Here is a 27710-nt window from a genome sequence, read left to right as displayed (position 1 = left end):
TGGATATTAGATCTTACGCCAGTTTTGATTTTGGTTTTTACTTTATGCATGATCCTTGTTCCAAATGATTAAAGGATAAATGCTCTTGTGTTTGTTTAGATATCTCCTTTAACCAAAGATGATGCTGGGGAGTATGAGTGCCATGCACAGAATTCCAGAGGCGAGGCAGCTGCTTCAGCAAAAATTGTTGTCGTTAGCCACCTGCAGCAAATTCCACTGAAACCAGGTGAGTAATCCATCAAAGAAATGTGGATTTTAAAGAAGGAACGTATGGATGCTCTCAAACTTTTACAGGTTCAAGGGTACATGTTCTTTAAGTGGCGCTTGACACCATCTTTTGTGCTTCCGGTCCCCAAACCAATTCTATTTCATCAATGCCGTTCTGCTGGCTCCACGGATTAATCTCTAGCCCCGTTGCATTACCGATGCTAGGCTGCTTGACACTAAAGATCTGCCTTTAGGACTCCTCCTTGTTTGCAGTATGATTTGTCTCACCTTGTCATTTACTTTTATAACCATTGTAAACGACACCCGATGTGCATGCACTGGCAAATGTGATTATACAGTCTATTGAGCTTCTCAATAAACAGAGTTAAATAAATAAAGATCTGCCTTTAGAGCTTAAAGTTGCACCAGACTTCCCCAAATGTATGTATGCCACCAGCGGTCCATTTCACCTCTGCTGCACACCTTTTTGCACCTTACCACAATTTTCTGATTATCTGATTCACATTTGTAGATTTTTTTTATTTTTTGTCCCGTTACCTTTAACCACACCTCACTTTCTCTCTTCCCTACTATGTCACTACTGCACTTGTAGAAACAATATCCCAAAAATGGCTGTATCTTATTGTTTTGTCATCTTTCCTGTGTTCTGTTTGGACCTTTGCTCAGCTGAAGCCCTTATTAATTTATTTGTGTCCATAAGGAGATAGGTCTATATACGTGGTAAAGGCTAGACCTTATTATATAGAAAACACAGAGAATGCCTAAACCACACTTTCTTCAAAAACAAACCTTTCAAGGAATGGAAAAATATTTATTCAATCCAAACCTGGCAAAATGATTTATTGCCAATTATTTTATATTTCATCAAAAGATACTTATATATTTAAACAACAGAAAAAAACAATGTGCATTGAAATCCTAAACACTTTTCAACATACAAGTATAAACAATATTATGGCGACATCAAACATCATACAAAAAACTCAATACATTACATAAAACCACAAACAAATGAACAAACATTCAATGAATAAAGGAATCTGATATATGGGGAATATTGTCAAATAAATGACAGTAGTCTGATATTTTACTGGACTCGTAAGTCCTAGTTATTATCAGTAATGAAGTTGTATTCCACCAAAACTGCCGACGCGTTTCAAGGCCAGGACGAGTGTCCCTGGTCTCTCATCAGGGCTTTTAATGTTTGTATCAGGCTCTTTATACAGGGAGGAGGAGGTATATGCATCAATTTCTTAGGGCACCGGGGGCTTTAACCCCTTTAGAGCTTGTAAATAAACCTCCCCAGTGCTGCGCTGTCCATTGGAACTAGTGCTGAATGGACGTCCAACGGTCGTGCGCAGCACTGGGGAGGTAGTGGCCGTGACGACCGTTGGCCGACGGCAGCAATTAAGGGGTTAATGGTATTGTTTAAAACTGTCATTTATTTGACAATATTCCCCATATATCAGATTCCTTTATTCATTGAATGTTTGTTCATTTGTTTGTGGTTTTATGTAATGTATTGACTTTTTTTGTATGATGTTTGATGTCGCCATAATATTGTTTATACTTGTATGTTGAAAAGTGTTTAGGATTTCAATGCACAGTGTTTTTTTCTGTTGTTTAAATATATAAGTATCTTTTGATGAAATATAAAATAATTGGCAATAAATCATTTTGCCAGGTTTGGATTGAATAAATATTGTTCCATTCCTTGAAAGGTTTGTTTTTGAAGAAAGTGTGGTTTAGGCATTCTCTGTGTTTTCCTTATTACATTTCTTGGCTTTTCCAAATATCATCCTTTGTCATCCTCCTGCTGCTACGGGCAACAACTGTCAATATTCCCTCCCAGCAAAATGCAAATATGAGGTACTACACACCCTCTTTATTGCAAAATAATTATTTGGTGTCTGTAGTCCTATGGCCCTACAGTGGCATTTGCCCCAAAGAGGCCATCGCTGGAAAGGAGTGAATCTCTCCTTCCCAATGACACAGGTCTGGTTTGTTTTGCCGGCAGAGTTAATGCACAAAAACATTTGTGAAACTCCTAGTAATTGAATGGTTCCAAAATCCTTGTGATCGAAAAATCTGAGATAGTGGACTAAGGCAATTCCAGGGTATTCAACCCTCCTACCATGATCAATAACCCACCAGAACCGCATGGAACGGTTTGGAAGAGCAGTTATATTTACAGAACAAGAAGCAACTACTACTAATAAGTTTAGTGTGCTCGTTTTGGCCCCCAAGATAATGTTCTGTTTTTCATTTCATGTGGCCCTCTGGTCAAAAAATAAATAAAAAAAACACGCATGACCCAGAGATTTTGTTGATCACAATTCCGCGCAATCGATAACAACTGTGGGATTTAATTTGCCATGCTTGTGGTGCCCCAAACTTCATCCTGAAAGCCTTTCCTGAGATGTAAAGGTTTTATCCAATGTGTGGAGATGTGTTTTGCTTTTTAGGTCTCCCCTGGCGATAGCAGCGCATGCGCTGCTCTTGCCATGCGAGTGCCTTTTGCAATCGATTCTCTGAAAGCCTTACATGCACGTGTAGGGATGGACAAAGATGGCTGCTCTCGCCATTTGTCCAAACCCAACAGCATGCGCGTGTACGTACGGACAGTCCGACGCCATCTTGTGGCAATAGCTTTCTATTGTCATGGCAACCAAGCTTATCAGAAGCTTCGTCATGCTGCCTTGTTTTTATAGCGCAAACTTCACCCGAAGGTATCGAGTATCAGAGCGCTTCTATTACTCCTTGCCGCACCGAATATTTTTCTTTGTCATCTCTTCTCTGCGTTTCTCTTTCTTTCTATTATCTTTCATTTGGTCTGTGTTTAACTCTTTCCTCTCCCTTCTCCGTACCCCTCTCTGCCGTATAGTGGCTTCCTCCCTGGCTTCTTCTCTATTAATTATATGTAATATATAATTTTTTTTCACTTTGTGTTCGCCTAGCTTTCTTCTTCATCGCTCTCTTTCACTCGAGTGTTTTTAGCTACACACTTTCATGCCTACTTTCGGGGGCACTCTCTTCTTTTCTCCTCAACAGAATCAACCGCAGCTGCGAACAAGGCGCATGCGAACCCCACCAACTGCACCTTCAGTGCCCCTGAGCACTAAAAGATGCACCTGGGGTATCTGTGAGCACCAACTGCCCTTGCAGTGCATGTAAACACCCATAACTGCAACCGAGGCACCTTTTAGAACAGTGAGCCCCTAAGACACCAGTGTCCCTCCTGTGAACACCACGTACCGAGGCACTGGCAAGCACCACTTTACTCCACCTGCAGTGCCTTGCATGCGCCAATAGTGCCTAGAGTGCTTGCAAGCATCACCCACTACAATGAATACCACCGAAGGTAAACCCCAGCCCAATAACTGGAGGACCTTTGGGCGCCACTAGTCGCACCTCTTTTACCTACAACCACTGACCACTGCACCTGCTGCACCCGTGAGCGCCAGCAAATGCATTTGTGGCATATGTGTCAGTGAAAGGAACGATAAATGTTTCCTAGTGCTTCCTTAAACCATGATTCTACGTCTGTTGCGGCTACACGTAGCAAGTCATGAGTATGTCCACGTGACCGCATTGGAGATTAATTCCCCTCATTTTCACGAGTTGATTCATGTGACCCTATGTGAATTTAAATGCGACATTCCGTCCGTTCTCAGGCAGAGGTTTTTTTTAAGCACGTAGTTTGTGGTAGGAGCAGGGCTTTAAGTGGGATGAAAAAGCTGTGAGGTCTCTCCAAGAAGCGTGGCCGATGTAATTAAGGGCGTAGCTTAAAAACACCTACGCTAAATGTGTGTTTTTCATTGCTTGCCGTCCAACTGGTGTTTTCATGCTCCCGTCATTGCAACCAGATATAAAATGCAAGTAACATTACACCTGCAACAAGCCAGGACTATTACTTTGTTAATGGGTGTTAGTTGCATAAGATAAATAAGCAACAAGTATGGCTTCGTTGTATAGATTATTGAAAATGCTCCAGTTCTGAAATGATGAGACTGAAAGAACAGTTTCTTTGAAGTTACATCAAAGCAGTGGAGGGTGGGACTGCTACAAAGCTAAGATTGTTTTTCCACCCAAGAGTGAGGGCAAAAAATGGAGAGCCCGAAATGGAGCTCTCTTTGCACCTTTTTAGAATTGCCAGCGCTGACCACCGGCAGGACCTGGCTCACTTAAAGCCCTGGGTAGGAGATACAAACAAGCATTAAAAATGCAATAGGTCTTGCCTTTCATTAAGTTAAAGCCATTTGCTTTGCTATACAATACCATTAGCAAAGCAAATGGCTTTAACTTAATCAAAGGCGAGACCTATTGGATTTTCAATGCTGGTTAGACTTGCTTGGCTTTAGCACGATATGTGTAGGGTACTCGGAAGAATTTGTACGCTGGCCACATGCTCTCAAATAAACCAGGCAGTCCTTGTGACCTGTGAGCAGCCCAGGCATCACGGATTGCCCCCAATAAATCCATTAGTTATCTGGTTTCAACGGATCCGATTTAATATGGTCCCACTAAGAAGTGGAACACACAAGTTTCTCAAAATCTCAACGTTGGTTTCCTCCATCAAAAGTGCACTATATCCGCTGCGAAGTGTTTTTTCCAAAGAATATGTGCATCTTCAACCCCACCTTATGGTACTCTTAGGTCCATATTTACTTTAGGTTTTTACTGGGATAAACTTGTGTATAAAATGAAAGTTAACCCTCATGCTGCACCCAAATCTATTTGAGCCAACTTCTCTTAATATATGCAAGGGGACATGTCTGGGGGCAAGTCAGCACAAAAGCCATAGGTTTCTGAAGTTTGTCTAAATGTTGAAATTTAACTAGAAGGTGCAACCAGAGTACAAATCCTGGGCTAGAAACTGCTGGCTCAACTTTGCATCATTGCGCAAGGCTGAGTGTCATGCAGAACAGCCAGATTTAGCATGAGCGGTGCAGATGACATCATTAGCAGTCTACTCATTAAATTCTGGTGCTGCATTGCCTCCAGTGCTTCATTTTAGCCAGTGGTTGTGGGTGCCCTGCACCGGCACTTTGTCAACACTGGCTCTTATGACAACCTGCCACACGGTGGCGCTGTTTGTCTTTTTTTAGGAGCACAGAAGCAATTGTTTAATAATTAAATATGAATTAAAATCACATATACCTGTCACCCAAAACTACAAGACTAGCTTGGGCGGCACAAAATATTCATTTTAATATACATTCAAAGTCTGAATCGCCAAACTTGTACAAGTGTAAAAGCTAGTAGTGATAGTACTGTCATTGGCAGCACTAGTGGGAGCAATAGGTGGTGCAAACTGCAGTGGCACCTTTTCAAATTAAACGTTGATTGTATCCTGTCCTTTTTGTAACGGAGTCCTGCTATTTGTCACCAGACACTAAGTCTGGGTCATAGTATAGAGATCGCACCTTTTGTCATGTATTTTTTTTCTCCTAGAAATACACCAAGGTCTGATCCCAGCAGTATTTAATTAAGGAATGTCCAACTGAATCTCAGAATTAACTCCAGCAAAAATGTAACCTTTCTTACAAACTGATTGAACAAATGAACCACTGGATGTTGCAAAACAAACTCAGTCTAAACCCTGAAAATACCTAATTCCTGATACTTTTACCCTCTAATCCCTTCTCTTAAATGGAAGGCTGATTTGGCATTCCTCAGTCTTCTAAGAATATCAACCTAATATGGTCAAAACAGACAAATTAGTGGGGGTCCTCGATGATAAGAAGCTATATGGAACAAGTTAATTATCTTCACTAACGTTCTTTTTGGTAGACTATCTAGCTACGATTCCTCTCAGTATAAATATTTTCCAGGCATCAGACTGGATCCGGAAACATTTCAGCAGGACCGCAGCGCACAGTTCTGCTCTGGAAAGGACATGCAGAGTCTATATAGGCACCACCCTTGCACGCTGACATCAGTTGCTTTTGAGGCTGTCCACGCACGCTCCCAGATGCAGAGTCCCGAGATCAACTTAGTTTGCCAACGTGCAGAATCCTAGACTTGGGCTTATTTATGGACAGAATTTAATCACAGAACATAAAGGATGGGAGGTTCGGTGAGGAACCTGTGGCTATAGTCTCTACCTAAAAAAGCGTTATCAAAGGTAAGTAGCTTTTTGTGCGGATGGAGACTGCTAGCCGCAGATTCCTCACCTTTTGGATAGATACCAAAGCAGTACCAATTTGGAGGCAGGTCTGTGAATGGACTTAAACCAGAAAGTGTTGCAGGACTGCGATGGCATAATGTCCCTCTCGGCGAAAAGGACTGTCCAGACAATAGTGCTTTGGGAAAGTATGGAGGAACACCCATGGACTCTGCATGCTAATGCAGTGGAAGCAATTTTAGCCCTGAAAGAATGAGCATGCAGTACTTCCAGAGACTGCTTTTTGGCCAATGCAGAGAAGATATTAATGCATAGCATGACCCAGCCGGAGATGGCGCTCTTCTGCACTGCCTTGGCTTTTTTGCTCCAGAAAACCCCACAAAGAACTGATTAACCATATTGTGTTTTTTGGTATGATCAATGTAAAACTAGAGCACTCTTGGGATACAAGAGATTGAGCTAATGGCAGTTGACGATGTGGAAAACCCCTACCAAAGCAGCAGAGGGGCTGAAACTGAGTGCTGATGTGGAGCCGCAGTTAAGCCCGGAGAGCGTGCTCTCAGCCCTCGAGGGCTTTAAGGACAGCAGGACTAACTGCCTTGTCCCCGAACAGACAGGAACCATCAAATGGCATGGCACCAAACTAAAAGAAACAAAAACAAGATGATAAATAGAATGTTTGCATTAATCTAAGCCACTGGCAATCTCTCAGGGCTGCATAGTTTTTCGCTCACCGTGCCACTTAAGTTTGGACCCAGCTATATTCAAATCAGTCTTGACCCTGCTCCAGTGGGAACAGTCCAGTCTGAATTGCTAGACCCAGCCCTCCCTCAAATGGAACACAAGGAACCCAGGACTGGGTTCACCCTTCTTAGTGCTCATCAGCCAAGTATAGTTTGTTTCCAGTAGCACAGGACCCAAGTATGGATATACCAGTCACACATACGGCAACAAACAAGGTGATGCATGTAACGCTTTCATTAATCTCAGCCACTGGCAATCAATCACTTAGGCCACATCCTAATCCATTGTTTTTCGCCCACTATGCCACCCTAGTTTGGACCCAGCCATGTGGAAATCAGTCTTGACCCTGCTCCAATGGGGATAGTCCAGGGCAAATTGCCTGGACAGGTCTTTCCTGAACTGGAACAGAAACCGCCCAGGACTGGTTTCGCACTTATTCAAACCCACCAGAATGGTGTAGTTTTATTGAGGTGGCACAGTTAACACAGGGCAACAAAAGCAAGGTGATGGATGGAATATCCAGCAAACTGGACTTGACATGCCCGAAAAAACTGCGGTCCCCATTCAAGCATGTCTACAGATGGCCACACTGGTGCCGATGACTCCTCCCATAGAATCAGTTGTATTTAGCCCACAAGGAATTGTGAACTTGGCTGCATCTTGCATAGCCTAGGAAAGGAAAGCACAAGCCTCTTCATGAACAATTGGAAGGATCTGAGCCACAACAGACAAGGGTGTAGTGGCCTAGAAGACAAGTCGCATTCACTGACCACAAGGTGAGAGTGGAGGATGAAAAGATTTGCTGCAAAAAGTGCTAATACGTTTTGACTCCGTCAGGGGAAATATTGAGGAACCCATTTGGATTCACTTTACTTGCCGAGGCATGCACCCTCAGACTTTCAGGGGTGTGACGCCGAGTAAGCAAAGTCGGGTGCCCGGGTACAGGATGGTGGTGATGGGCAATCTGGCAGCTGTCCGGGGTTACCGTGCAGAACTTAGCCCAAGTACCTAAAATATCTCAGAAGAGGTCTGACCAGGTTAAAGACTAATACATTGGTCTTAACCTGCATACATGGGAGCTGGAATTCAAGCATCTCAGCAAGCTTCTGCATCACCACAGCAAATTATGCCCTTGCAGGGCAATTTCATCACTGATGTCACAGAGACTATTCTCAGAATCCGTGGCAAAGGTATTGAGGAGAAACTGGTCCCTAGTACGGGGCAAAGGGACAATATCCAATAGATTGCTAGATTGGGAGGAATAAACAACATCAAAATGTGGACTCAATCGAAGTTGGCGGGGCGCTGTCCCAGAGTCGGTCAGTACTGTGGAATGGCTGTCCTCCGGCACTGGTGAAATCAGATCCTGCTCCAATGTAGGACATGGTTTAGGGAAGATGTTTAGTACTGAAGCTGGTCGGAGCCAGTGTCCAACTGGCGTCGAGGGAGGTCATACTAGCAACAATCCAAGAGAAGGGCCACTAAGCTTCTAGGGGTTTGGAGGTGTGACTGTGGCAGCACAAATAAGCGCATTAATAAGTACATTTTTGCCTCCTGAAATTCCTTAAGATGTAGGGGAGTTGCTCAAGGCCGAGCAAACTTGGACTGGCGTGGGGTGGAAATCAAGACCAGGCTCTGCAAAACAACTTTGGGAGTAAGCCCAGCAGGCTCTTCGATGCCCACGCTCCCTCTCAGTGGATTTGGAGCATTGAGAGAGTGTCAAGTCCCGCTTGGACTTACTCAACTTATCTGAAGACTTAGACCTCGACTTGTCAGGGGAACGGCTTAAAGCGCAGGACTGGGATCCCCCCTGTGACTTTGACCAATGCAGAATATTCCAGTGTCTGGCTATGAAAAGCTATGCCTTGCGCTCAAGCATGACTTGAGGGGGCATTTGCATGCAGTCCCCTCAGGCCACGGAGTGGTGATGACTCCAGGCAGATGATGTGGGGGATCAGTGCCAGACATTTGTCGGTGACAGTCCCACAAGGCTTAAACCCCTGTTAATGTGTTACGGGACTGGTCCCTTGCACACCAGAAAGCAATTTGTTGAAAATACTTGGAAAAAAGTTGACCCTAATAGACCAGGAGTACCTCTGGATCAATTTCTGTTGGTACAGGAATATAAGGAACTGAAGCGCGCATAGGTGGTGTCTATAAAAGGTGTGTGCACGTCACTTCAACTGCAGAGTGCCGTACACGCAAAGCCACTGGCGCCACCTGCTTGCATGCAGGGGTACTGCTTTGAAAATTTCCAGATACAGTCTGACACCTGGGGATTATTCTAAGGTGAGGAATCGGAGGTTAGAAGTCTCTATCAAAAATGCCAGTTTCATTAAAAATAGTTTCTTAAAATCTCGAATAGCTAGAATTCTGGCTATCACAGACAGTCTTACCAACCAATAGAGAGACATTATTGTGAATAACTAACTGCATTCTAAATCCGGTAATTCACTGCTATGATTAAGCAATAGTTCATAGCAGAACCTGTAACACACACTGTTCCTAATTACTAAAGAAATTCCAGCTTGCTCTGGCTGGACTCTGCGACAGCCTGTCAGAGCCGCGCTGGAGAACTGGAAGCACCACTTTAGGAGAATAAAGGGATCGCGCAGAGTGTGGTGAGGAGTGGGTGACATGAGCATTTTTTTTTATTTTTTTTTTACATTTGGGATTGAAAAGAGTCCACATTATGTACAGATGCTCCATTACTCGTCTTCCCCCTGCATAGCAGTTACAAGCAGGGGTAGGCTACTTTGGGGACTATGTATAACAAATTGAAAAGTACATTGTATCACCTAGCATTGTCTCAAAATTATCAATCAGGAACCTATATAATTATAGATGTGTAACAGTGGCTTACATAGATGTTTTTAACTAAGGGGTTGTGAGTGATATGGAATAGAAGAGAGCGAAGCACGAGTTGTCGGATGTCACCAATATCACCGAGGTGAAGAAAAAAAAACCTGCAATCAACTTTTTACCCATCTCTAATTATATATGTTTCTGGTTAATAATCTCGAGAACATGCTAGACGATTTACTTTTCAAGACGGCCAAGTATGGAGAACTGCGTTTCTATATGTTTTAGTGGTGTCGGGCGTTTCATTTTGGGATTATTAATTGCTTTGCAATTCATTTGAGTAATTCATTTGGTGTGCGTATTTTTTTCATTTGTTTTTGCAATTAGATCGGACAAATTAAATTTTATTTAATTTTGTATTTTCGTTTTCAGCGTCTTGATGGCAGTGTCGTGTTATCTTCTGGAATGCATTTTCATTGTTCCTGGATGCTTAATTGCATTATGTATTACACACAGAGGATCCCCATGAATTTCACCACCACTTTCTTTTTATCATTCCCTGCTCCTCTTTACCTTAACTCCATTTATTTCCTCTAACCCTTAGACCTATTCATTATCATTTCACGTTAGTTTTACTTTCTTTAAAATATAAATTTAACTAACCTGCTGTATGTGTATCCAGTTCAGCAAGTGATAAATTGTTGTGTTGTTAGCCACAGGCAACGTTAAAATGTGACAATGGGATTGTTAAACAAAGTGAAGATTAGATCGAGTCGCATCTGCACTTAAAAGAAAATTATTTTGCTACATGTAGCTCGCTATGATACCAATAATGCCCTGAAGATGATGATGTTTGAAGATATAATGAGCACGGGACTAGTGTCACCCATGAGCATAGCCCCACTCAGACTACGTGTGGTGTATTCTGCTATCCTCCTGCTTAGGGGCGGGAAATGTTGTGTAACAATAGAAGACACCAATTACTTTCTTGTGCTATGCCAAAGCAAGTGCCAATACAATGCAACATGAATGCTTGAAATATTTACTAATGAGCCCTTCCATCTTGGAGAAATAACCCAAAATGAGCATTATTCTTAAAATCATGTGAAAGTAGTTTCCTTTGTTGTACACAATACCTCATGAAAGTATATTTTGTTGAATCGACCGGCCATGGGGTAGTTAAGTGTTATCGGCTCTAATACAAAATAATAATAAACATTGGAGTGGAATAAGGAAACACACCATGGCAGATGTTTTTTTTAAAGGATCCAGCAATAGTGAGCGTGGGACTGATTTGTCATCTTTTGTCTCTCAACAGATCAAGATGCAGAGTTGTGAAGACACACTGGATATTGCAGTTTGGTTAACTCAATCTGCCAGTCTACTGCTGGACCCTCTTTGCTTTCTTTCCTCTTTACAACAGCACCATTTATTTCAGCTTGCACAAATTATGTCGCAATAAAATACACGAAGAGTTTCTGTAGACACTTATGTCAAGAAAACTTTATTTACTATATACAGAAAATCACAAGTGCCATTAAAACACTTAGCAGAAAAAAAGACAGTAAAATCGGTCTCCTAACAACCCATAAATTACATAGTAATTTCCCAGTCTTTTTCAGTAACCGAGCGCTGGATAAGTAATATGATGAAGCAGGGGTAATACAGCTCCTCAACATGCTGGCCTTGCTATGAAGACATCATACGAGGAGCTATGCTCATCGACATCAACTCTTGGAACAGGAGTTTGCAGGCGTAGGGCATTCGTACCAAGGAAATCTGAAACAGAGGAGACATTAAAAATAATTACTACTTTGTAGAAATCACTACTTAAAGCAGTTGGGGAGGTGATAGTGAATCCAGAAACGAAACGGTGCCCACAGCAGTCAAACAAGAAAAACTTTACAACAAGCAGATATAACTTTTTAATCAGAACACAATCAGCAGCAACACTAGGAATACAGAGTTGCCATTTCGATCTGAAACAGTCACATAGCCAACACCATCCAACCAAAGCAGAGGAGAGCAATGGCACACTGTTCGGCAGGTCAGAAGAATCTACGGTGATCAAGTCCAAATGACTAGCAGTTCGTGAATGGAGTCTTCAAGTTTTACTGCACTTAATTCTCAGTATTTCCAATGAAAAGAAAGCCAAAAATGGACTCAAGAAAACAAAAGGCATCAATCGCCATGGCATGACCACTGGATCCTGGCATATATAATTTTTAGATTTTTAATGTGTTGAACTTTGTCAAGCTTCTTTAAACAGAAACAAGGTAGCTTTGTAACCTTGATGTATGTGTCCTTTTTAACTATGAATATGGATAACCCAATAATAATAACCCTAAATAAGTGGGCATTATGGTACACAATACGAAAAAATAAATATAAAATACAAGTTGACTTGTGAATGGTGTGTCAGACAAATATTCAAGCTGCGCTCAGTTAATCATTATGCGAAGGCAACAATCTGCCATGGTTCCAGGACTTTTCACTGCAAGAATTTTAATGACACATGCAAATGCCAGCGATTTATCAACTGTGCAATTATAAGGTATTTGCCCTCTCCCTCACTAACTACTTAACTGTTTTAAACTTCCTCTAACACAAATGCTTCGATTGTTTTGGGAGAAGTAGCAATGTGGTCTCCTGGTTTCTTATGAGGATTTTTTTATCTGAGGAGTATCCACCATCCCCTCTTCCCCCATTCGCTTTATTTTTGTTTTATTAAAAGGGGGCTACCATCTTATTTTTTGAGTAATGTAGTATGTTGTAGCAGTTGTGTATCAAGAGGTTCACCAGCCACAAAGTGCAGGCGGCGCAGACAATGCATATTTTCTGCCATGAACATATCCATATTTTAATAATAGAAAGTGGAGTTTTTATTTTTTTAGGTAATGTAAAAATAAAGTTCCTTAGATTAAATAAAACAAACCATATCAAGGTCTTTCTTCTAATTTAACAAAGTACTTATTGGGCGAGTTTAACCATAGTAAAAGCCATACATCTCATTTCATCGTTTTTTTCTCATCCTAGAACTCCAGATATATTTAGAATTCTGCACAGCAACCATTCCTGGTCTCAACGGCTGGAGAGTGGTGTACAGAAGCAGAGCTAAAGCAGTCTATGGGCGGTCAGCAAGCAATGACCATTCAACAAGAACATAGTCACTCCAAATTTGAGACAGAAGAGATGGTCTGCAGCCATCTTCTGGAGATAAATCCAGAAGGGAGAGCCTTCTAAATGTAGGGATGATCATAAAAGCATGCATTACTCAGAGGGAGAGTCCATTTTAGGATGTAGACCTGAAATTTGTTCGTTTTGTAAAGCCTGCAGTAAGATTCAGAAAGTACTTTCTGCATACCAAATTTTAACCGCAAAATGATAAAAAAAAAAACAATAATAACAATTTAAAACTGATAAAGGGGATACACATGTAGACATTCTTGACTCGAGCTGGGAAAAATTCGTGGCAAATTCAGTTGAAACTACCAACTGAAGTTGCAGAAAAACTACTGAAGTGCCCCAACGAGTTTAAAATGCTCTAGTTAGCAGTGATTTACCCAATAAGCTGAATCTGAAAACATTTAAACTGTTAACGGCTTCATCTTTTTTACATAGACATGTTGGATATACAACTGGAGTCACATTATCGGATGCGATCTTCTAACATAACAGCCTACAACATACCTGTGTTTTGTTCCGGCATCCTCTGCATTCATACGTGTGAGTCCTAGTGTTGGCTATGGACATTAATCCACACAGGTTGCACACATGGACTTGGTATGGGTCTGAAGCTTCAAAAAGTCGTTCCCTCAGGAACTGTGCTGCTCCATGAGCAATCTGACAATCACGCTCCATCTCTCCAAAACGAAGACCGCCATCACTAAAGCACAGAACAGACAGTTTAAAATTTGAGAAAGCACCAGGCGATAAGAACTCCATATCAGTGTAGAACTACCGACATTTGAAAATATTGGAAATAAAACCATATTGTGAGGCTTAATCTAGTAACATAAGTTATCAATACAAAGGGAAATAACAATGGTTTCATGTACAGACGTTTAGACAAGACTATGGCACCAAGAGAAACGTACACAACACATTAGGCAGTACTGTAATACCAATTAAATGGGGTGTTAATGGAAGTGCTCGCCCACAAATTGTGATCTCAGATGTTCCCGAGGCAAGAGAGAAACTGGAAAACATACACAACCATGTGATTCAGAGTGACAAAGAAATGCGGTGCTTCATTCCAATAGCAATACAAAAGGGTTCTGTGAAACTTCTTCAGAAACATGAATTGCCTGCGAGACGTTACACTGGCAAGCTATGGGAGTGAGAAGGAACATTCTAGATGTAAGCTCTGACTGAGCTATGACACTGCCCAACAGAGCACACCCCAAAACGCTAGTTTCAATGACTACAAACTTGCCTCACATTGAGCAACGTAACCTAAGCAACAAGGCAACCAACCCCCTCTAGGGAAACCCACCAGAATCAAAAATAGAAGTTAGCTAAAACTGGAAATTCTATTATTAAATATAAAACGGAGATGTAGGAAAATGATACATGAGGTCAAAGGAAATGATGAAAAATAAACATCCGTTCTTCATTTTGCAATTAAAGTAGATTGAAATGCCACATGTTTACTCTAGGATTTGTGTAGTATCCACTAAAAGCCACTGGAGTGACTCTGGCCAAAATGTTTCTAGAATTTAGAGGGTCTATCTTCTTACTTCCCCAGGATAGTAATATAGATAATATGCCTGGTGGTCACCTTATTTCGCCCTCACTTCCCCACCCCCAACCCTTTATGAAACACTCTCGTCTCTCCCAACGCAAAATACTACTATGCAGCCTTGCCCCTTCAGATAAATTCCTACCTAATCTGGAGTTAACCCTCGGAGGTTACCTTACATGCAGGCCGGTGATAAATTGTGACTTACAGACTTAAATGTGGCAAATTCATACTTAACGATAATCTCTGACCATTCATTGAGGGACTGGGTTTACAATGTCTTATGTTTTTTTATGGAGCTTGACCACCTACGGACAGGCAGGGTCATTAAAAGGGGAGAGACGTCTGTTACTTCCAGCCCAATACACCTTAAGCTCAATAACCACAAAGTGGTTCTCAGGCAGAGAATACTCAATATTTCAAAAACATAAAAAATAGAGGAGCAAGTTATTGATTGTGGACCAGATCTCATTAGACTACCCTATCAAAACGACTTTAATTTTGGTTCATTAGCTGCTACCAAAGTTTTAACAGTATGTAAGGCAATGAAACTTCGAATGGTGGGAATACTCAGCGGGCCCAGTCCACAGAAATGAGCAGGGTTTCCTGGCTCACTAACGGAAGATCTTAGTGCAATTGTTTGAGGTATTATGGGTAACAAGCCAGTCCAAAACAATACAGGTAAGAAATAAAGAAAGCACACAATAAGTAAACATAAAAAAAGGTTTACAAATATTAAAAGAGAGATAGGGGGAAAAACTTTACAAAGTTACTTAAAGCAGACAGTCAAAGGATACACGTAAAAGCACCACTGAATCCAGGAGCATTAAGCTTAGGGTCACAGTAACCTGGAGTAGAAAACTGATCTTTTGTTGCAGTTGTCCCCCAACACCCCCCCCACACACACACACACACACACACACACACACACACACATACACTTTAGTCCCTGTTTTTAGCTACTAGGTGCTGATTTTTGACTCACAGCGCACTGAGGCCTGCTAACCAGACCTCACTGCCAGTGCTCCTTCCCTAAACAAGGCGTTATCTAATTGTGGTACAATTGACAAAGGACACAAGCACCCCTGTAAGTCCCTAGTATATGGTACCCTGGGTACCTAGGGCATTGGTGTTAAAGCGGGGCCCTAAGAGATGCAGAATATCTTAAGCCACCCTAAGGTAGCCATATACAAATTCAACAGACTGCCATTGCAGGCTGCGTGATATGGTGCAAACCATGAGTGAAGACATGACACTTGTGTGTCATGCCAAAGCCATTGCATCTAATGTATGCAAGTCACCCCCTACAGCAGCCTTAAGTCAGGGTGCATTATATTTTATGTAAGAACATATCTGCACGAGTCTAGTTCTATTACTAGATAGTGCAAGAGAGCAGGGAAGCCAACTTAAGGTATGTACTGGTCAAAACGAGTCCCTCGGCAGCATAATGGCATCATTGAAACACATGATGTTTGGTATCAAACACCTCGTATTAATAAACCCACACTGATTCCATTGATGGATCTATTAATACTTGCATCCAGAGGGTACCTTAAAACGTACCCCCAAACCCTACTAGCCTTCTAGTGTGCTGGAAGATTGGTCCAGTCCAGCCTACCACCACAGACTAGTTTCTAACCCCCCCTAGAAAGTCAGAGCTCTAGTTTCAGAGGACAGAAACAATGCCAGTTCTGGGGAGAGGTGTTATCACCTCCTTTCCCAGGAAGGCTGATAGATCAGCATATAAAGGCATGAGGCTTCAAAGGCATCTGTCACCTTTGATATATGACCTAAATCTGCCTAGACACGGCAGATGTCATCCCCTGCACTGGGCCATCTGGCATCAAGACAGGCAGGAAAATTAGCTATGCAGGAGGTGTGCTGCACTGCCAGGCTGGACACACCGCTAGGGTGAACAGCCTGAAGTAAACACAAATTTAGAAGTTCCACCATCTTGTTTGTGGGGGAATTCGGAATTATGGGACATGGTCATCTAGGGGGTGTCGGGACCCCACGGGTAAGTAGCCCATTGGCTAATACCTCTTACTCCCATGAACATCTCTAAATTGCGAATTTAAGGGAATCCCCTGATACCAGGGCTTCAGATTTCGAAGGAGGCAAAGGAAGGAGTGGACAAAGAAGACTACTGACCCAAGAAAAGAAGAGCACTTGCCTGCTAGCTGCACCCGACCCTCGTGGAACAACTGACTTGTTCAGCCACTGTGCAGACTTCAAAAAACACGGAGGGCTGCCAGTGCTTCGTCAATTGCGAATGAAACTCCCTTAGAGTAAAGGAGTTACTACCCTGCAGCCACAGACACGCAAGAAGCGGTTCACCGACCTGCTGCTCACAGGAACTCCTGACGCAGCAGCCACCCAGGAAGAAGTAACAGTGCTCCTACAGGTCAGAGCCATCCTCCCTCCAAGTGTGGGGATGCCAGGACTGACCAAAGCCACATAGTACCAACTACCGGGGGTACTGGACCCCTTGCAATCAAGGCTTGTTGTGTCCAGTCCGGACACCAAAGCAGAGGAAGACAGACCTGCACATAGAGGGACTTCAGGGACAGTAAAACCCACATTGAGAGTGGCCCAGTTGTCATGTTTGCTGCTTCTCTGCAGAACAAAGACAAAGAAGCAGGTCTTCAGCCACCACCACCCGACGGGAAACAGCGTTTACAACGCTGTCATTACATCATGCTACCATTACAACGCGGTCTTTACAACGACTCCGTTGTTAGTACGCGATGCATTTACATCGCAAGTCATTACAACGACTTGCACTAGAGGGCGTTGAGGTATTGGAAATGAATTCCAACACCTACCCTACTCTTGCGCAAACTGGAGTAGGAATAGTAATTAATAATATTTCTAAGTCCAGCGCGCCCCCTAGTGTAAGTTGTTATAATGACTTGCGATGTAAATGCATTGCGCACTAACAACGTGGTCGTTGTAACGACCGAGTTGTAAAAGCATGCGAGGTGATGCATTGAGACATAATGAGCCATATTCCCACCAGACACTTAAAAGTACCTATGCACCCGCACCCCACATCCAGACTCCAAGGGAGGTGACGGTGCCAACGAGGTCCACAGACCCACGCCCGCCCTTGGGTCTACCCAGACTGGACTTCTAATCGCTGCCTGCAGCCTCTTTCTACATGCCCCCCTCCAATTGCAAGTGACTTTAGCACCAAATCGGACGCCAAAAGACAACAGCCAGAGGAGAAGTAGACCAACGGAGTCTCTAAGTGCCAGAGGACCTCACAGGTTGAGCCACCATGGGTGTAAACAAATATTTTTAACTTGCAAACTAGAATCCACTGGTAGGCGATCTTAAATAAATCCTAAAAAGCACCCCAATCTCGATCAGATTTATAGAGCTCATGTTCCTAGTAGCACAAATTCATCCAATAGCTCTCTGACGTCTAAAATCCAGGCCAGCACTGGGACAGAGTCGAATAGATAGGGGGTGATTTAAGTTTGTGACTTGTTTCCACTACAGGGAGTAATGTCTAGTCACATGTTGTGAACTTGAATAAAAACCTATTGAAACTTTAAATCCAACACAGCGTCATCTTTGGGGCGAAGGAGCTCTCCTTTAGCCTCCATTTCCATTCGCCACCCACCAGTTCATCCATCACTTGAAAACTCCAAAGACTATCGAACGTCTGCAGGCATCCAATACCAAATATACCAAAGACTTTCATAAATAGTCCGAGTAGGACTACTCAATCCGAGTGAAGAAATGCATCCTATTTAAGTCATACTTATTACTGAATGAAGAATCATTAGTGTCTGAATGGAACCAAAACGGACATCTTGATGACCAGAGTTTCACACCAGCATCATTCTCTTGGCCTCAGGAATTATGGCCAGAAACTTAAGCTGATTATGTCTGGATTACTTGAGCTCAGCATACACATGGGTATCAAAAATGAAATTAGGAGAATCCCAACCAGGCCATGCTTTAATGTAAACAGGTGAGAGCACATTATCTGCACTGAAAAGAAATCCAGTGGCGTAAAGAATGCAGTTCGAAATGCATGTACTCCCTAAAGAGCTTTAAATCAAATATGCAGCGTAGTAACAGAAATCAGCACTCCATTAAATCCTTTCCCAAGTCTCCGCTTGTCATCCAAAGTCAACCACAGGAACTATAGGGGCAAGTCCATCAATGTCCTTTGCTCAGGTATTTCGAACGCCCTACATCAAAACCCTTAAGTTATCTATCTTACATCGGTCCTTTAAAGCCATGATTACAAAAACTGACAGCCAAGATAATTTGTGTCAGCAACAACAAATGCGTCAGACCACAACAAAAGAAAGCATCTGTCTCACAAAGCCCCTTCTGCAGTCTAGAGCACAACATTTCCACCAGACTCCTGAATCTTGCGAAGTGGCACGACGACAACATGTTGGCATTTTACAAAACAAAACGCTCTACTTACCGGGATCTCCCCTCCATAGGTTGCCTGTTGAGTATCTGAATTGGCCCCCGGGCACGTGAGTGAATTTTGTCATCCACCATGTGCTTTAAACGCTGGTAGTAAGTGGGACCAACAAACATCTGTGATGTAATTTTGCGACCAGTAAATCCATTGTAAAGAACCTAAACAAAAGTGAAGGAAACGTGATAAATCTTTCATAAAAACAATGTTAAATCAATCTCCCAAAACCAGCAGGTCACACATGCTCATGTATCAAACTAAAGGCAGTATTCAGCGATGACTGGATGTCACGTAGCATTGCATGTCTAAAGTATCCTTATTTAGGATATCATTGCTTTTACTTTTAAAATATTCCTCTGCAACAGGCAAAGGATCTCATAATATAATTGCAGATGTATTCTAACATAGATGGCTATGGTGGTCAGAAGATATGTTCGATCATCACCCATTTCAGCTCACCATCACCTTGACCATGGTCAACACCACAGGACCAATTCGAGCTATAACTAACACTACTGGTTCTCCTCCCACCAAGGTAACAAATCCAAATCTGCCCTGCTGCTCCAATTCTGAACCTACCTCAGTACCAGTACACACCCACCAAGACTTAGTTCTTGCCCCACTCAACGTCTCATGTTAGTATCATATTGGCTCATCTATTAATTACATTTTTCAAACCATGTTTTGGCTTAGGACACTCTAATCTTCCTTACTCAAAGCTTTAGTGGCTTCCTCTCTGCCAGCAAACCAGAATGCCTACAAGTCATTGAAAGATCAACATTAACCTACTGCTCTTCCAAACCATCACATTCCCTTCCTCTCCGCCCCACTTTCTTTCCTTCCATTATCATTCATCTCAGGGTTTACATCAACAACAAGAGATTTTTCACCATTATCCCCCTCGACCTATGTCCATACTCACCAGGTCAACATAAAAACGTCTCTTCTGCCTTTCCCCCTGCATACAGATACGGTATTACTAAACATATATTCATGGCCATTCTTGTTAAGCTTGTAGAGGCTATCTCCCCTAGACCCCAGGCTGCCCATTTGAATGACAAGCTTAATATTGTCTTGTGGAGCCGCTGAGTGGCCCATCAGTGCTTTCCCACTTAGCACACTGCTTCTCCCAACGCACCTCAAAAATAACCTACAAACAAAAGTTCCAAATAGAAGAGATTATCCTGCCTCCACTGCCCTAGTCTTGAGACAAGGTAGGCACATCCAGATCTCTCCCTGCATCCGAATGTTCAATGTAACTCCTGAATTAGTCCTAGAGCGTTCACATACCATCCTTTCTCAGCTAAATACCCGCATTGTGATTATTCATAGTTAAGTGCTCATGTAGTAATAAATGAAACAAGCCGTACAGCATTCCTGCTCAGGGGGTTTAGCTAATAACTACTAACAAATTGGCATGCATTTCCATGTGGTTGGCCTTATGCAAAAACACACATCCAGCAGTCATGGTCACTTTATTTCTCAATAGGAAAACTTAAACAAACGCAATGAGCTTATAGAATTGAACAAATCATTCAACGGCTCTAAAGCAGGGGATGCCAAAACAAAGCACACTGACCATACATACACAGGTACACTGTGGAAGGTTGCAAAGCCCTAAAATGTCCACGCTCCATATGGAACAACACAAACAGCAGCGGTCACTCTCCCAACACAGCCAGCCACCATTAAAAGAGTACAGCATTTAAGTTCCTAACATCAAGGCAGACACTTACAATGTCATCATTTACACAGTAAATAGAAAGAACTGAAAAACGAACTCAGTTACATATCCCACTAAGAGCGGTCCCTGAATATGCACACACTTTTGTACCTGGTGAGGGCACAGGAAAAGATGTATTGTATTGCCTTAACTGCTGCCAATCGACCTTTAAGACATTTGTGCTTCTAGGCATTAATCTGAACAACTTTGAGGATTGATGGTGCTGTTGGAGGTCAAATACCAAAACACCACATCTTCTCTTGTACCAAGATAAGGAGTTTTATAATCCTCGTTGTTAAAGACATTTTCAAGATATAATAAAAACAAGAGAGTGAGTTTGGCCCTTTGAAGGCGGGAAGAAAACATGTGAAAACTCTGCTAAAGGCACAAGTCACAGTCAAAGTCTACTCGTGCCTAGTCAAGAAAGGGGACTATGAGACTTGAAAGGCAGTCCCAAGGAGTATTGGGTTTTTGATTAATTTTGTAGCACAATATTAAAAGGGGGTGGAAGGACTGTAAAGGTGTTTCCCATATGAACACACAAGAATGCAGGTAAGACCAGGCCCACAATACAATTTAGGGTGGACATAATAAAATAAAGTCACAGTAAAATACACAGAAAGGACTTGAATACAATTCTTGCAAATCACAAGCTGTGAAAGGTGTTCATAGTTGGAGGTCTGTGAGGAAAAATCCACGTAGGTGTTAAACAACATTACTAGAAGTCTAAAGAGATCGTATCTCACTATCAACACCTTTGTGTAAACTACTGTGGTTGCACCAAAAGCAAAGTGAATGCTTCGCGCTGGTAGCAGTTGTCACCAGCAGTGACACATCAGTCTGTTGTGCTAAGTCCAAACTTGATGGATGTTCCAGACAGGAGAATGATTGGTGGATATAAATATGGTGCAACTAAAGACCAATGAAAAGCCTTATATATTTCAATAAGTAGCAGATTCCTAGTAGGGGTTTTGTCTCAGAGTGCCAGAGCTTTACTGCTACTTCCTTACTGACGAGCATTTGCTCTTTCTTTAGCGAAGGGCAGCAAGAGACAGACGGGCCTTAGTCCCATATATTAAGCCAAGCTTCCCAAGGGGCATCCCTAGAAGTACTATCTCAGTGGGGACAGCCCACAGAGAATTAGGCAGACTAAAATATATCATATGTATAGAAGATCCAAGTAGACATGAGTGTAACACAATGTATGATATTAGAGTAAACAAAGTCAGATTACATTTTTATCTTGAACCTTTTCTAGCAAGCAACATAATTAAGTTAATTATGTGGAGTAAATCTAACTGTTAAGGAGCCAATCTGGTTTGTGCTTCATGACTGGTACATCATACTAGTCTAACGGATGTTTATGCTATTGTTTACCAACCGTTCCCCTCGAAGACCAAATACAAACCACACTGAAGGGTTTCGGTAAACGGCTTTGTGCCTTGGGATTTCAAAATAAAGTTTCTTCAGGGATTTACTTATTGCACTGTGCTCTCTACTCAATCAGCAGATGTCTGTTTCTATACATGGTTGATTGGCAAAAAGATGAAGATTTATTCAAGTGAAAAGGAAAACGTTTGTGGTGAAGTATCTTTTGGATTAGGAACAACTGTAGCCTGATTAACACTGTTCTGGCTGCAGTAACAATCCATAATCTGAGATTCGAAATGGGCGCACAGGCATGGAAAAATAGATATTGCTTACTTCACTACAACCCAAAGAATTCAGTTTAAATCTCTTCACTGTGGGTCAAGAGCAAGACTCACTTCAGATGGCAGGTGAAACGTTACAAATATTGAAGCGGCTAAAGAATCAAATAAAAGGAAATGGAAAATGTAGTTGATATAAGATAAAGATTGCTGAAGCATGTTTCCGGCTTTACCTCATTTCCTCTCAAATGGTAGCCATAATCTGACAGCAAGTTAGAGATCTTCTGCACGTTTACAGCATCATTAAATGGAGTGGCATCACCGATTTCCCCTTTATTTGCAGATACCTAAAAATTAAAATGTTGAAGATTAACACAAACTGAATGTTCCTACTGATGATAAAACATGGTTATATATCGGATGTTCGGATGTAATAAAATACAACAGTAATTTCTGATAAACACCCACTAGCATGCGCCATGCGGGAATACCATGCACACAGAGGTATTCGATCCCCACAGTATAACAGTCATAGCTGACTACGCAGACGACATGCTGTTACATACACGTAACCCGGAACAAAATCTGTACCCAATGCTAAAGCAGGTGACGCTATTTGGGCAGCATTCTAGCCTAAAGATTAATTGGCAAAAATTAATAATGTTCCAACGCACTACTGCGACCACACAGGTTAGTACAGATTACCCCATTGAACGGACCACTGAAGAGGAACGATACCTGGGGATACAGGTACATACGGACCCGGACACAATAGTGCGGGAAAACTACGGCCAACAACACAGAAACTAAAAGAGTCCATTGACAAGTGGATAATGCTTCCACTGTCCCTACTGGGTCGCATAGCCATAATGAAAATGATAGTGCTGCCTCGTTTCCTTTTCTTATTTGCCAACATCCCCATTATACTACCAAAGTCCTTTTTTCAAAATATTGGAACCCAAATGATCGGCTTAGCCTGGTCAGGGAAAAACCAGAGAGTGAAAGGGGACACTCTAATAAAAACATATGCAGACGGAGATTTAGAACGGTATTACAGGGCGGCTCAGGTGTTGCACGCCCACTACTGGATACATGGCCCCTGGGATTTACCTTAATTGCACATTGAAAGAATCGCTGTCAGTCCCAGCCCACTGCCGAGAATTTTAGTGGGGGGCGCTAGGGGTACCCCCCCCATGTAATAGACCCGATAGCCTGTAGAAGAACCCAACTGCAAAACTTGGCTGGGTCGCAGAGGATTTAACTCATGTACACATCTAAATGGCCCGTAGAGTGGTGTGGCTGGTTGCCTATGGGGGATGAAAGTGTGGTCAGACAAACACTCCGCAAACTAAAAGTTGAACATATGGGGGATCTTTTTCACAAGGGAGCGAGGAAGACGTGGGAACAAGTACTAGCACAGGATTTCCAAGCCTCAGCCATGGCTGCATACAATTATTACAGACTTCAAAAGTGCGATGCGTGATATTTTAGGGGATGGGCTGGAAGAACCACTGGAATTGAAGACACAAACCTACCTAATGCAGGTCACTTTCACACAAAGCAGGGCCACGGTGCTATATGCACTCAGCCGAGTCACCCATGCGGCAACCCCACTCAAAACACAATTGGAATGGCAAGCTGACTTGGGCATGGACACAACAGATGCGCAGTGGCAGTGGGCTAGATGTTATACTAACACAAAATCCATCTCACAAAACGGGAGACACAAGCCGATACACTATAAATACCTTCACAGGGTATACTAAACACCAGCCAGACTACATAAATATGGCGTATTCGATAAAGAGAGGTGTCAGAGGTGCAGGGCGGAGATTGCAGATTTTGTACATCTGGCATGGGAATGCCCAGAGATACAGGACTTCTGGAAGGACATCTGTGTCATATTAAAGCAGATGCTTGGACTCCCAATTCCAGAGACACAGTTGGTCGCATTACAAGGGTACGATAAAGATCTACATAAATCGGAACGTAAATTAGCTGCTATCTACCTCCTGTTGGCTAAAAGGAGAATAGTGATGCGATGGTCGTGGGGACTGCCGCCAAAGACCACAGACTGGCTCACTGATTTAGTACACTGCTCCACCCACTACGATAACGCCCTTATTTCAGAAAGAAGCAGACTCAAAGATATATGGGGTCCATATTATAGAGAATATATGATAGAGGGCAGCTGAAGAGGAGGACACAGTAGAACCAGACACAACAGGCGGTGACTGTGGGTCTGGGGGGGATGGCTTGACTAGTGCGCCAGAGAGCAGCCAAACAGTTTAAATAGGAGCACATACTGTTAAACTGACAAAATGTGGAAAATGTAAAGGTAGTCTGATGCATGCAATGCGATATACATATTGGAAGGGGGGGAGGGGTACACAGAGTCCAAAAGTAAATCTCTGTCCACGATCTATTGTTTGCCACATGTTTGTTTTCTAAAACTGTAATAACACATGAATATAAAGTGTACTGCTTTACTCACTGTTCACAGAAAAAGCTTGAAATACAGTTTAAAATAAGAAAAATCTGATAAACACAAAAACATGTTCATGGCAAAGGGCCATACAATGGAATGAATGTAAAGCATGCAAGATGAAGAGTGAATCAGCATATATGTATTTTAAAAGTATTTCATGGGACAGGAAACCAATTCCGTAGGCTTTAACAATTATTTGCTGTGCTAGGTTTATTCATAAAATGTGCGGGAATGAGTAGACATGGTTCACCCATCACTATACTTATTCTACAAAGGAGATCCCTAGATCAGTGACAAAAACAGGAGCTATATGTAACTTTGTGGTGAAGATGAAACAGAATCATCAGGCAAACAAGTTGTCATTTACTCCGTCGCCCTGCAGTTACTTCATCGTAACTTATTGGAACGGTCAGTGTACCAGAGAATGGAAGAGATTCTAAAGAATAGTGCCATTTTAAATTGATGAGACATTCTCCACCCACAGCCTTACTTTGAAGATTAGAAACTGATCTCAGCAATCATCACAAAACTCCCTCCATGCTCCCTCTCTACACTCTCAAACTACTTTCTGTTAAATTCATAAGGCAGGATGTGGGGGTTTGCTTCTTCAGCTCTCTCCTTTTTATGCAGTACTGTTTTCTACTATCACAGTCTACTCTTCCTGAGGGGATGGGGTTTTCTTCTTGAAACAGATAACTAAGCTTCGAGGAGATCATTCTTCAGTACAAGCCTTTAAAAAAGAAATGTGGCCAAAAAGAGAACTTTTTGTTGGCATATTTACCTGTACCAAACCAGTTGATTTAGGTACACATCAATTCATACAAGTCAGAGGTTACTCCAGTAACTGTGCGTTAGTCATTATCTCAACTCTCCAATGGTTCAGGTATTTTTCTCAGTACAACCTGAACTGTTTTTGGGAATACCTGTTAGAGGTTAGACCATCAACCCCTCAATTTTGACTATGAACCTAGGGTTGTTTTCTAATTTGGGGATCTTGATTTAATCAGACAGCTCCTTGTTTCCTACAAACCTGGAACTCCGATTTATTTTTACACACAAGTTCACATGGGCAGCCCGCCAGAGTATACCACCTTGTCTCCCTTTGACTCACACCTCCAGTCACCTCCACATACTTCTTTATTTACTCAATAATGTTCTGTAGAATGGAGAATAGGATACACTGCCAGTTATCTGGCAAACCGATAAACTCCGATGAAACAGAACACTTATAAAGGGTTCACAGCCTCTATAATGTTAATTCGTTTTTGGAGGGCCTACACCTTCACATTAAGGGCCATAACAAAGCCAACATTGGAGTTTGTTCCAGCTACTACTCAAAATTAAGCCCTTGCAAGGACCTCATTCCACAGGCAAATTTAAACAAGTCTTCCAATCCCGCACAGCCAAAGAAAGAAAAGATGGATATAGAGTCACATGATGCAGAAACAGCCGACAACCCCTCAGACTTTACTAATACCTTGGCTTAATGTAAAAGGCTATTTATGTTCCAGATCTCATTTTTCTCTCATTGCGGACTTCAGGCATTTAAAAGAAGCTTTCCCTTTCTGTTCCTGCAAAGACACTGCTGGGTCGCGAAGTCAGAAAGCCAGAGTAGATGATAGCGCTCTGGCTTTCTGACTTTGCGACCCAGCAAAGTCTGAATTCTGGGTTGTGGTTTGGGGAATCCAAAATTAGGGGCTTGACCCTGGTAGATGTTACCCATGTGCAAGTGGTGTAGGTTCCAAACTTAATCAATATCTGGTGTTATGATAGCTGTGCAGTACAGACATGCAAAGCTATGTCCTTAAATAGCTATCGAAACGGCACTGCCAATCGACAGCAGAGATGCCAGCAGACTGGGAACAGGAAAAACAAAGACATAAGATGATCCAGGTTTCTAGAGATCTCCTTTGTACAATTAGTATAGTGATGGGTGAACCATGTCTACTCATTCCCGCAAACTTTATGAATGAAACAACTCAGTTGCTCACTTAACAACCGGTAGTTATTGTGCCAAAGAAGACTGACAAAAATGTTTGGTACCCGTCTTGTAATAGCCCCAGCTTGTGATCAACTGTTCCATGAATGAGGAGCTGCACAACCATAAGGACTGCTGCAATTTTTACTTAGTAGTAGAGTGCTTTTTACAGCACAATTAAGTGACTCAGAATTGGGCTGAAAAAAAAAGACCCGAATATGTATTTCACATCAGATAATGTATGAAAACTCTACTACCAAAATGCAAGTGTATAACAAGTTTTCCAAGATATATCCATTTTACATTCAAAACCATTAGAGGTCCAGAGTTCATCTTCAGAACACATTCCAAATAAAATTTGCACCTACCTTTCCTTGAAGACATTCAATCAAGTGACCAACTGTCATACGGGAAGGAATAGCGTGGGGGTTGATGATGATATCCGGTGTAAGGCCTTCACACGTAAAAGGCATATCCTATAAAAACCAAGAAAAGGGATTTACTTCAGACTAAAATACAAACAACTCCTATACTTCAAAAACCAAATCTGCAGTATATCCTTACATCAGTCATGTTAAAATATTTAGCTCCCCAAAACAGCCATAGGGTATTCAAGAGTAATGTCAAATGGTTCTCTGTGAGGAACCACTAGCATGTTGGGTCTGAACATGATTAATGGATTTCATAAAAAACAATAGCCCACATGAGGAAAAAATATCAATTTATTTAGACAACAAACATTTGTATATGGCTTGACCCACAGAGACAATACCACATCTT

The 27710-nt window shown here is 42.1% G+C and overlaps 2 protein-coding genes across 2 annotated transcripts in view; one reads left to right on the top strand and one right to left on the bottom strand.

Annotated features, from left to right (window-relative positions):
- The window catches only part of IGFBP7 (insulin like growth factor binding protein 7), a 148017-nt gene extending 135713 nt beyond the window's left edge, over positions 1–12304 (top strand). The window contains exons 4-5 of the mRNA XM_078676201.1: positions 100–226; positions 11220–12304. Of these exons, the coding sequence (XP_078532327.1) occupies positions 100–226; positions 11220–11239 (147 nt within the window). The 3' untranslated portion in view covers positions 11240–12304. The remainder of the gene's footprint in view (positions 1–99; positions 227–11219) is intronic.
- POLR2B (RNA polymerase II subunit B) overlaps positions 11377–27710 on the bottom strand; it is a 128946-nt gene continuing 112612 nt past the window's right edge. Inside the window, exons 21-25 of the mRNA XM_078676200.1 lie at positions 27299–27406; positions 22698–22811; positions 19093–19253; positions 13592–13787; positions 11377–11680 (exon numbers count right to left, since the gene is read on the bottom strand). Coding sequence (XP_078532326.1) covers positions 11591–11680; positions 13592–13787; positions 19093–19253; positions 22698–22811; positions 27299–27406 — 669 coding nt within the window. The 3' untranslated portion in view covers positions 11377–11590. The remainder of the gene's footprint in view (positions 11681–13591; positions 13788–19092; positions 19254–22697; positions 22812–27298; positions 27407–27710) is intronic.

Source organism: Lissotriton helveticus, chromosome 2_1 (genome assembly GCF_964261635.1).
Source record: "Lissotriton helveticus chromosome 2_1, aLisHel1.1, whole genome shotgun sequence".
NCBI classification, from domain to species: domain Eukaryota; kingdom Metazoa; phylum Chordata; class Amphibia; order Caudata; family Salamandridae; genus Lissotriton; species Lissotriton helveticus.
The sequence above is the reverse complement of the archived record's forward strand: the minus strand, read 5'-3'. Positions and strand labels throughout refer to the sequence as shown.